At 49.6% G+C, this 12,067-nt stretch overlaps 1 protein-coding gene across 1 annotated transcript in view; it reads right to left on the bottom strand.

The window, feature by feature from the left end:
• The window catches only part of Khc (kinesin heavy chain), a 132,674-nt gene that overhangs the window by 66,946 nt on the left and 53,661 nt on the right, over positions 1-12,067 (bottom strand). Inside the window, exon 2 of the mRNA XM_065445722.1 lies at positions 7,909-7,996. Coding sequence (XP_065301794.1) covers positions 7,909-7,996 — 88 coding nt within the window. The remainder of the gene's footprint in view (positions 1-7,908; positions 7,997-12,067) is intronic.

The following is a 12,067-nucleotide window of genomic DNA, read 5'->3' as shown; positions in this document are numbered from 1 at the left end:
TAATATCCAGAAAATGATTACAGCGCGGATCCCCGCCGCCTCGCGGCCCGTGTAACGTACCAAAGGCAAAGTAACGCGCGCGCTCTGACACAGAAAGCGAGATCAACCAACGAACCTTGGGACATACAAGGAGAGAGCTTTCCCTTATGAAAAGCAGCACTCGCGCGTACGTAGAAAGCGAAATGACCAAAATACGTTATACGTGGTGGGGAAAAAAAAAAGAAAGTAATATAAGGTATGCCGGTACGTGTGTATAGTGCGTGTGTGTCTTCGCGTTTCGTCGTCCCACCGCCCTGGTTTCTCAACGATATGCCGCTTATTGTCAGGTTTTCACACATACATCCCCCCCTCTCCGGGACCCGTGTCCCTTGCATCACCCCCCCCCTCTCGGCGCATAAATTAGGAACGCGAGCACCGCACGCAGCTCACGAGTAGTACACCCCCTCCCCCTCTCTGTGTGTGCGCGTCTGTCAGCAGCTGGACCGAATGATAAGCCTGTACAGAGATTTCAAAAAAAAAAAAAAAAAAGCGGCGCGGAGCACACCTACGATTGGCAGTTTCACTGGGCCAACTTACTGTTGGATTAGTTCCTAACTCGTCATATTGAAGTAATTGGGTGCAGTTTAGCATTCACACATACGCGTGTTGAGCTCGAGTGTATGCGTTAATTGTGCGAGTGCGTGAATGCGGGAGTGCTAAATTGCGGCCAGTTACTTTAATGCGAAGTCTACACATGTGCAGACACGCAAGATGGGGACTCGTTCCGAAGAGCGAACGAGCGGATCGGGTTGTTCGGCGCGGCACCGTAGCCTTGGAAAAAAAAAGAAAACATTAAGAGTGACCGCCGCAGTTTGTTTGCGTTGACTCGTCAATCGCGCACAGCCGCATGATTAAAGGGGCGCTGAAGAGAAACAAATCAGTTTAAACATACGAAATATTATTTCAAAGCAATTTTCGTTCATTTCGCGGCAATAGGTTCATTATTACACGAAACAACAAAGGTGAAAGTTCCATTTCGCGAATATCGCGCGGGAATTCACGAATTTCGTCACGAATTTCGAAATACATACTGTCTAGCGGCTCGGCTAATGTTCTCGAAACTTGCTAAGTTCAGTCTGTCTTTTTAAAATATACAATGTAGTCCATCTTTACCGGTAAAGAATTACCCAAGCCCAAACAGACGCGTTAAAAAAAAATATTACAGGGTCTCTTACGTTATCCCTAAGACGACTTGAAGGCGAAAGCCCAAGTGCAGATGCATCAAACACGGACACATAACGTACACATCCCGCTTGATTCGCTTAGTCTACTTCGCTTAGTCATCCCTCTTACTTCGCTTATTCATCCTCTTTATTCGCTTGCTTACCCTCCAAATCCGCTTATAGCCATTCCCCTTAATTCGCGTAGTGTGCTTCGCTTAGCCACATTCCTCTTAATTTCAAAGGTAAAGGGTTCGATTCCCACACAAGCTCGTGGGTTCGAGTGTCTTAATTAACTCTTCCTTAATTAACTTCGCCTTCATTAACACCACATCTCGTGGGTTCGACTCCCACCGAAGGTCGAGGTTTCGTCGCTTTCTTGCACCTTCCGTGCCGACGACGCGTTTTCGCTCAAGATCGACCGACCGATGAGACATATAAGGCTTTCGCCTTAACGTCACGGCGAGTGCGGAACTTGCAAGGCGGCGTCGGTCATCCGTCTTTCGTTCCCGCGTCTTTCCCGATTTACCAAGCTTCCCTTCGCTCTATGACGAGTGGCCTTTCTGGTATTCTAGAGGGGCAATTTGCCAATATAGATTAAACGAAGTTTGCCCTTCAATTTCCCTATAAGACCATACACTCTCACGGCTACATATAACGGCATACCATCCTCTACACCGAGCTTCCCTCGTGCTCTGACAAACGTACTCGACCGGCGTGCGTAGAGGAAGACTTGTTTCAAGTGAACGAAGTGTGCGTCGAAGCCAAAGACACATGTAACCATACACGTGAATGACCTCGCGCTGTCTCGCAGCAAGCAGGTCGTGGACGGCAGCAGGCTCAGTATACAGGCGACAAAACGCGCTGTCGAAAGCGCGACTCGGGACACTTCGCGGTGGAACTCCACGCGCGCCGCCCTTCATCTTCCACACTTCGCTACAGCACAGCGCGCGCACGCACGCTCACAAAGCAGAATACACACGCAGACCTCGTGCCTCGCACTAAATACCACACTGCGCATGTCAAAAGTGTCCGGGCAATTAAGGGCAGACACATTACGTCTCCGTCGGCAGCGCATGCAGCGGCGAACAACGAAGAAAAGCGCTCTCGCAATGATGACAAGGCGCTCCCGCGGTCTCCACTATTGTAACCCGAGTGCCCGTGCGATTTAGCCACGCCCACCGCCGAACACGCGCCGGCTCCTCGCGCGCTATTGAGGGCGACGTGCTGCAGTGCAGAGGAGGAGAGAAGCCGCTCTGCCCGCAACGCGCGCTCCGATCGGCGAACCGAACGCAAATTGCCTGTCCGCCGAACACTGTCATCGAGACTCCCTCGAGCGTTACACGACGGCAACCACGATTTAGTTGCGCGGTGTATCATCCATAATATATACACGACACCTCGGTGACGCAAGGCGTACTCCAGACGCGTCCCTCGAGGGGCGAGCCGGTTGCCACAGGACCGAGAGGCGAGCAAAGCCACGCAACCTTAACGATGTCCGGAAGTTAACCACTCTGATCAACTCCGTCGTAATATGCAGAATCACAAATCGATTCAGGCGCTACATACGAAGGTGGTCCATCTTTATGGCGCCGTAAAATGATACACAGACTATTATAGTCTTGCCCATACAGGTACCCCCGCAACCGTTGTTGTACAGCCTCCGAAAGTTTCGGCAGGAACACCGCGTTAGAATGAGCGTGGAGTCCTCGGTTGATCTGCGGAACGGTTTACTGCTGGGAAGCGACGAGAGAGAGCGCTTTAACATGTCGGGAATCTGTCGCACCATTTCAAGTGTCCTCCGCGGTCTGCATAAAGCGTTATCACCGTCTGGTCTGCTATCGCCTGCACGACAGAGACAATCACCTCCCATATCCTAGCACAAAGTTTGGTTTATCTAAACCCACATATTCCGCAACATTACGCGTGCCCTGCACTATACCACTTGTGCTATATCTGCAGCGGCAGCTAGATTTCTGGGTATTTACGTGTGTGGACAGTATCTACAACAATGGGAATGTTGGCAGCGCCACCCAAGGCCGTGTCGGCGCGTATGTGGAACATCCTTTTGACCGATGGCGTCACTAGCGCGCCGCTGACCGATAAACTCGCGTATCGGCCGTCGAATCCATCGTATCCACCAGTCGGACCCCGCCGACCGCAAGCTGTTTTTTTTTTCTTTCGTCCACTTTCATTCCCCTTCATCTTATGTCTGCACTGCAATTAGAAAAAAAAAGTGGAAAAAAAGAACTAAGATAACTTCATTATCTGTTAGGCTGGTTGCGATTAACAAAAATCCGGCGCCTCGATTTCCTTTCTTCCCATACACCAGCGAAGAATATACATGTCTACTCTTCAGTCACGAATTATGGTGGCCTGTCGACGGAATTATTCAAACTAACTTCATATTCCAAGGCACTGCAGACTTCAGTGAAGCCAATGCAATGGGATTATGCTTTATACATTTCCTAGTCAGCACTGCCATATACAAGAGTATTCTAAGAGTAACTAAATATCGATATACTGCACCGTCAGTAAAGTACGTAGGAATACTCGGCGCGCTGAGCCGAAATGAAACCACGTTGAACGCGCAGTGGGTTCATTTACCCACAGAGCAACGTATTAAGTTCTTTCTTTTTGTTTTTTCACCACAGGAATTAATTTGCAAAAACAAACTGCGTACTGCAACGTCACGGAAGGGGACATAAGAGGAAATAATGAACTCGTTTTGCCATGAATTCAAACAGGGAATGTGGATATGTACAATGTAGCTCTATTTCGCTCGACATTCCGTCTTCGTGGAACAATTCCACAACGTTACATAGACGTGTTCCCAACTCATTTTCCGAGGTAACGTACGAAGCGGTATCACAGAGCTGTTCCCGCGTGAATAGCTGTGCAGCGTAAGTTCCTGTAGAACCTCACTGAAACGTCGGAAGCCACGAGAAACAAACAGTCAAACTACATTTCCACGCGGCGTGGCATACGAGACTGGGGCGCAATGCGTACATAGCTGACGTACGCGCACGAGCGCACACAGCGGCCGTTCGAGTCAACGGAGAAGCTGAACTTCGTCCTCACTGCATCGCTGTCCGCCATTTAACCTTCCCAGGTTCTTCAGACAGCCGTTAATTTCAGGACGCCATCTTAACACGTCACCGAATAATCGTCCCAACTTCAAAGCAGCGCACTGCTCGTGCGAAATTCTTGCAATCTCCTCGGGACTTCGCGTTCATACCACGGGTCGTCGTTCTCTTTAACTCCAGCACACGGAGCCTTATTTCACGGCACATAAGTTTCCCGACAAGGAGTACGTGCAGCCGAGCGAGAGCGCCTTTTCCTCGCTCCCCCGCGGAGGTCGCTCGAGCGGTTTGATTAATTAGCGCTGCTCTTGGAACTCATTACGCTTGCGACGTTCCATTAGTCTCACTTCATCCGGCTGAACTAAAAAGAAAAAAGAAAGACAAGGATGCAAGGATTCTAACAAGCTGCAGACGTCTAACTCACGGCCTATGTAAAGGGGAAGACCGCGGGTCCTCACAAGAATTCTCTCCCACGCAAGTACAGACCACGTCAGGATGTCAGGCGTCGGTTGTGTATATTTTATTTACAGATACTGCTGGCCCTTACCGGGCCCATGCAGCTCGCTGCCTTACATGTGCCTGCAGAGATCGACCAACGCTGCTAGTCTATTAGCTGCACACTCGGCTACAATGAAGTTCTCAGCTTTCACAAACGACAAAAGAGAACCCGATGCCTTGTGTATTGTTACTTGACGATGTTGCGCTTTTTTTTTTTTTCCGAGCAGGCGGGGGACGCTGCGGGAGGGCTGGAAATTGATTGTTTGGAGGCAAGGGATGAAACACGAGGGTGCATCGCTGTATAATATTGAAGCAAGAAAAAGTAGGCCCAACAGCTAGGGCATCGTGTCACGGTAAGCTTCAATGTCTTCCACTACGAACTATATATATATATATATATATATATATATATATATATATATATATATATATATATAAGAAGAGAGAGAGTATGGCTGAGGGTACCTACTGTTACTTGAAACTAAATTACTCCAGTTTTATGTGCCAAAATCACGATCTGATCACGGCGCACGCCGTAGTGGAGGACTCCGGATTAATTGTGACAACCTGCGGGTTCCCTAACGGGCATCTTAATCCAAGTATATACGAGCGTTGCAGCTGCCCCCACCCCCCAAGAAGCGTAAAAAGTGGTCGCCCGACTAAAACACATAACGAATGGCCAGTTCGCTGGGCGACACCCGTGCCCACTGAGAATACGAGGAGGACGACGACCGCGGTGGGCAGAAAAAAAAAAAAGAACCGCTTTCTCAAGCGACACGGGTTAAGGAACCGGCGCGAAGCGACGACCACCGCCGCCGCAGAGCGGCTTCTCTCAGTGGATTCCCAGAAGAGAAACACAGCGCCGACTGGCCTCGAAACGCTTCCACGGGCCGCGCGATAGCAAGCGCGAAGCGGGGACGACGACGCCCCCGAAGCTCCGCGATGTGCCGCACCGTGAGACGCTGAACCCCAGACATAGCTTGAAGAGCGACGTGAGAAGTCCCGAAGCACTCCTCACCTTGCCGCTATATTTTCATTTAAAGAGGGAGCCACAAACCATCACTAGAGAGTTGCAGATTTTGCGCGCGCACGCGCGCACGCACGCACGCGCACACACACACACACACACACACACACACACAATATATATATATATATATATATATATATATATATATAAACGAGAAGAAAAGGGGGCTAACCGAGGGACCCGATAATTATTAGTCATATAACGAGAAGCCAACAAACACTGACACCAAGTACAACATAGGGGAAATTGCATGTGCCTAATGAATGAAATAAAGTAATGATAAATTAATGGAAATTAATTTTTAATTAATGGAAATATATTTTTTTTTCGCGAAGTGTGGAACGTAATACATGGGCGTCTCAGTTACTATTGCGCTTCAATGCACAAAAGAGCGTTTTGTTAAAAGAGTAATTGGAACAACAGTGCATTTTTACGGCAAGTTTCATGGCGCATATATCCAAACTGGCGTCACCCTGGAAATTCATCCCAAGCGGACGCGCCTTGCCAACTCACCGACTAGAATTCGTAAATTGCAATATGTGCCGTAAAGTAAATTCAAAATATAATTAGTGGACTTTTGCTAATTATTGAATGTGTGTTTCGATTTCTCGTGCAATATCCGCCTCTCTGAATCATAACCATCGTCGTCGTCGTCGGCATATTTTATGTCCACTGCAGGACGAAGGCTTCTGCCTGCAATCTCCAGTTACCCCTGGCCTGCGCCAACCGAACCCAACTTGCGTCTCCAAATTTCCTAGTTTCATCACCCCCACCTAGTTTTCTGCCGTCCTCGATTGCGCTTCCCTTCTCTTGGTACCCATTCTGTAACTCTAATGGTTCACCGGTTATCCATCTTACGCATTGCACGGCCTGCCCAGCTCCATTCTTTTTTCTTCATGTCAATTAGAATATCGGCTATCCCCCTTTGCTCTCTGATCCACACGGCTGTCTCCCTGCCTCCTAACGTTACGCCTAACCTCTTTCGTTCCATCGCTCTTTGCGCGGTCCTTAACTTGTTCTCGAGCTTCTTTGTTAACCTACAAGTTTCTGCCCCATATGTTAGCAACGGTAGAATGCAGTTTAATAATCTGAATAATACAGCTCAAGGAGTAGAATTACGTTATCTGCAACAGACACTTTTTAAAAAATCAATGAAACTTACAAATGATCACCCTGTATACTGTGCTGTGTAACAAAAATATATATAAAAACAAGGAAGAAAGAGAAAGATAAGAAGTCCCAGTTTCTAGCCCCTATTTGTTTCCCTTAATCAAACTACTCAAACAGCCGTCGTCGGAGAACCTAAGCTTCAGTGTCGCAGTGTCATAGGTGGCGCATTACTGAGCGACAGCAGTACGCGCGCATGCGCGATGCCCCCGCTTGCGCTAGAGTAACGTCACGAGCCTCGCACACTCCTCGGTCGACACAACTGCAGATACACGAGACGAATCTTACGATGCCATGCTCATATTGGACAACTGCTTTAGGTGCTGGAAGATTGCTTAACAACGTAAGAGGTATACCGGTTCGCTAGCCCGAAGCAGCGGCAGCGACGTTGTGATTACAAAGCTCGGCTTGAAAACTGTACGAACGTTCGTTAGAGTACACCTACAGTATCTGTTACCCGCCGTGGTTTCTCAGTGGCTACGGTGTTTCCAGTGGCTCAGGGGCTATGTACAGTTTCCTGTACTGATACTTACTGCGCACACGCCGTGCCCATTACAAGCCTGCGCAGATGGAGGTAAGCGGTAGCGGTAGCACGGTACATTCCACTGTCGGGCCAGTTTGCGACACAGAAACCGTTAGCAGCAGCTGGGGAAACAACTACCATTGTCTCGGCGATCACTGGCGTTCGCGATATACTCGTAAAGCAATTTCCCCCCCCCCCTTTTTTTTTTCGTCCCCGCAAATCGTTCCCCTTTGTCGGCGGTACCGACGAGGTCAAGCGATACGTTCGAATTGTTACGCTTAACTTCAACCACCATGCATCGTTGCACCTTTAGGCCAGTTTCTTCATTTGAAGAAAAAGAAAAGGGGAGGGTGGCGGAAACGGCAGAACTCGACCCACTAATACAACAGGAAAGACCAATGCACATACCTTTGACGATGGCCTTGGCTGCCTCGCTGTAGACCTTCTCTTGCGTGGCGTTCGGCTTGAACACCTTGTCGTACACGTACACCTTGCCCTGCACAACCGGGACAAGCAACGTATAAATAAACAAAACGTCGCTTCTGGTCCTGACACAGGAACACGTTGCGCAATACGGGAGAAATGACGAATGCCGCGTCACGCACGCCCACCGCTGCAGATCAATCGCCCACCGTTGGGAGGACACGCGTGCTACACAGATTTGTCGCGGCTCGTCGCACTTTTGATGCCGACGAAGAATAGCGACGGGAAAGACGCGAAAACATTGTGACAGCGCTTCATAAGTTTGACAACGCTGCACAGCGCAACCTATGACACACCATATCGCGCGCATAACCAAAGTCGTTACATAAAACGCGCCTGCACGATAAGGTGTTTGCAGATGTACAATGTTTCGGCCGAGCACCTGCGCATGCACATTATATAATCATCTGGGCGAGCACGTGTTGTGGGTGAACGTTCTGCTCGGGTACTAGCCGAAGACCTGCGCCAAACCTCTGGTGCGCCACGTCCTGCGGATACCACTCATCGCCCATTCACTGCCAGGGAGAGCCACCTCCACAAACAAAGCCTATACTCAGACTATAGAGTCGTCGTACCACACAGTTGCATTATATTTCTTCATATAAGGTTTACGAGTTTCCTCGCTGCTCGGTTGACGCGCATTGCTCGTCTGGTTATAGCTGCACCATTTTAGTTGTCCCATTTCCACTGGTCCGTCCGTCCGTACTTTCCGTTACGTCGTCGAAGTCAGGCGACCTCTTGTTGTTGTTCCTTCAAAACATGGCACGTGCCCACATGGGGAATGGACCAAGAATCGGGTAATCTTACGTTCAGTTAATAGCTAATAATAAAGCTCCTTAATTAATCTTGAGCTTCATCCTCACCATATGGCGAAAAAAAAAAAAAGAAAACCTTGTCCACACATTTCACTACAGGGATCGCACCTGAATCCCTGCATCACAATTTCTGAATTCGTAGGCCATTTCTGAAATCCGCCCGATTTTTGGCCACACCCCCGATTGGGTAGGTGTCGCTCTCTTTAAGATCATAATAATTACAATTGCGCAAAGTGCAGTATGGAGAGCCGAGGGCACTAAACAACGCGCAGATTTACCACAGTTAAATTAGCGCGGGGTTTTTGTGCGCACCTCGCAGACTCCGAGAGCGGTGGCACTCAGTTCGGAAGGCCCCGGCGCAGGCGATTAATGGTGTCCAAAACATGGCGACCACGACGTGTTTTCGAGTACGGAAAAAGTATGGCCTTCGAGACTTTCCTTCCGTTACGCCGAGTTAGTCGCCGTCGCTGCGGGTGCTATTAGGACACCACCTTTACAGCTGTTACAGAACAGAACGACGTCCTGCGCGTAGCAGAGAAGTTCTTCGGCGGATGTGACAGCTTCCACTGCGAGCGCCATGCCGCTGTCGCAGTGGACGAGTTCGGGGCCAGAATAATCGCCGACGTCCGCTCCTTTATTTTTAGAAACGCTTTCGCTTAAGAGCACTAAGCTCGAGAGAGCAATTACGGAAATTGCGTAAGTCGCACTACGCCGAGGACGACCATTACGGCGACAATTAGGTACGCACTCTAAACGGCTAACGCCAGTAATAGCGCAAAGTGAATGTAAATTGCAACGACAACATTTAGAACCGTGCAGAGGAAGGGGCGAAGAAGAAGAAAAAAAGGACACAGTGAACTGCGCCGGAAGTTCTTTACGGACTTCCGGTAGACAATTTTGCGGCTAAGCAAGTGTCGATCTCGAACGCGGGTTTTCCTGCGCGCATACAATTGACTCCGTCGAGAATTATGGGCAACGGTGCGCCTTGTGGTTCAGGAAGACTTGCGATTGCGTGTTTCGGGTAATTGAATTTGTGGAAAGGAAAATAAATAATAACGCTTTTCACCCGGGACAATACCTTCGATGGATCACTTACTCGAGGACACCCCTTGCATGCATGGTGTGGCAAAGCCAATGGGTGGGGGAGGGGGGAGGGGGAGGGTGCCTTCGTCGCACCATTGAGGCGTTGCGCAGAACGCTGCGACGCACAGGAACGAAAGTGTCTCCGAAACTGATCGACCGAGAATGTGGGCCGTGACTTTCTTGACATGCTCAAATTAAAAAAAAAAAAAAATGCGGCTCGCGCATTGAGCTCGTGTATGTATGTCATTTTTCTTGTTTCCTATACATTGCTAATCAGGCTGTTTGTTTACAAGCTTCTTTTTTTATTTGTTTGCGACCAACAACTCCTAAACTTGTGACGACACTAGGGAAAACCGACAGCGGGGCAAAAGCGTGGCAGTTTGGGCGAGTTGGTATGACATTACTTTCTTTAAGCTTGCAGCGCAGCTTACAAAGAGCATAAAAAAAAAAGGAATGTGGAAGGGGTAAAAGAAGGGAACGGAGAACAGAGGGGGAGTGAGCGTCCCCTATCTTCTAAAAGCAAAGGTCTCCCAGTGGCAGCGTATAGATTGCCCTTCCGGATAACGTCGCGGACAGAGCCAGCATAGATGCCTTCTGCTATCTATGCAGGATGTGTTGGGACATAACCCGCCGGGGAGTGTCGTCCAACTCGGGCAGTTTCGCCCCGAGCTGATTCACGCATTCGCGCAAAAAGGATTCCGACGCTGACGCACGCAGGCTCGCACCGGAACCGAGAGTCCGCCGATGCTCGGCGCGCTATAGCTCTGGCAGACTCGATCGCTCCACTTGCTCAGCAGAGCTCGACTTCGCGTGCCAGCGGGAACTACTGGTCGGGGAAAAAAAAAGAAAACAAGAACCGCGGCAACCAGCGCGTGCGAAGCTTCGTAATTTCCTAACCAGGGCAGGTCACTTACGCTGTCTGCATACGCTATTAAGAACAACAACAAAAAAAAAAAACAACTGCACGGCATATCCCAAACCCCCACGGTTTCCGTGTTCCATCTCTTATATTCCCCGCGCTTTTATTTTTTTATTCTTCTTTCCCCGCACTTGGTTACCATGGACCTAACTTCACGTAAGCCGGACGAATACTGGAGACACTGTATATACGAACACTCAAGGTGACCTACATGCCGCCGCACGCACCTTTGGCTATGCACCAACGCTGAGCACTGAAGCAGTCGGCACGAACACGCTTCCCCGTTTTCAAACTGCGCGCTGTTTGTTTGCGCTCGCGTGAATGTCCAGCGCGAAGAGTTCGGGGCCAGTAACAACGCGCTGTTGTTATCCGGCCCCGGCCAACTTCTTATTGCGGATTGGCCCCAAAAAAGAATTTCAAAGGCGAGGAACGTCAATAAATAATTCCTCCACCAGCACACGTCCATCCGTCCACAACAACGGCTCGTGGCCCGGCAGCACGCGACGGCTTCGAGTCGCCGCCTCTCTGTTTGCCCGCTCCCATTCCAGATCCTGTATCCGCACACGCAGGCGCTAACGCAAAGCACAAGGCCAACGTCTGTCTTACTTCCTGTTAGCAGAGGCTGCAAGAACAGAGGAAGTGCAAGACACAGAGGGGCTTGCGTCAGCCTGCGCGCAGCACTGCTCGCATTCGCGTTTAACTGAGGGTGACACGCACTAAAGCGAAACACCATATATACTTTAAAGAAAAATTAAATTATGGGATTTTACGTGCCAAAACCACTTTCTGATTATGAGGCACGCAGTAGGGGGGGGGACTCCGGAAATTTTGACCCCCTGGGGTTCTTTAACGTGCACCTAAATCTAAGCACACGAGTGTTTTCGCAATTCGCCCCCCATCGAAATGCGGCCGCCGTGGCCGGGGCTCGATCCCGCGACCTCGTGCGCAGCAGCCCAACACCATAGCCACTGAGCAACCACGGCGGGTACCATATATACTTATATACCTCAGGCCGACCTCTCGGCATTTCGTGTCATTAAACTTCTTTCTCTCTCTCTCTCTCAGCCTGCATATACCTGTAAACTATTATTTCGAAACTCTCGTTTTCGTTAACTTCACGTTTGCAGCTCGGTTATCAGAAGAGAAAAGGAAAGCCACAAAAAAGAGTTTCTGAATTTCGCGCCGGAATTTTCCCAGCGCCGGTACGTCAGTGTGACGTACGCCACGAATTTCTAACTATCTTTCCGAATTCGGGCACGCGTTGTGG

This window comes from Dermacentor albipictus, chromosome 1 (genome assembly GCF_038994185.2).
Source record: "Dermacentor albipictus isolate Rhodes 1998 colony chromosome 1, USDA_Dalb.pri_finalv2, whole genome shotgun sequence".
NCBI lineage: Eukaryota > Metazoa > Arthropoda > Arachnida > Ixodida > Ixodidae > Dermacentor > Dermacentor albipictus.
The sequence above is the reverse complement of the archived record's forward strand: the minus strand, read 5'-3'. Positions and strand labels throughout refer to the sequence as shown.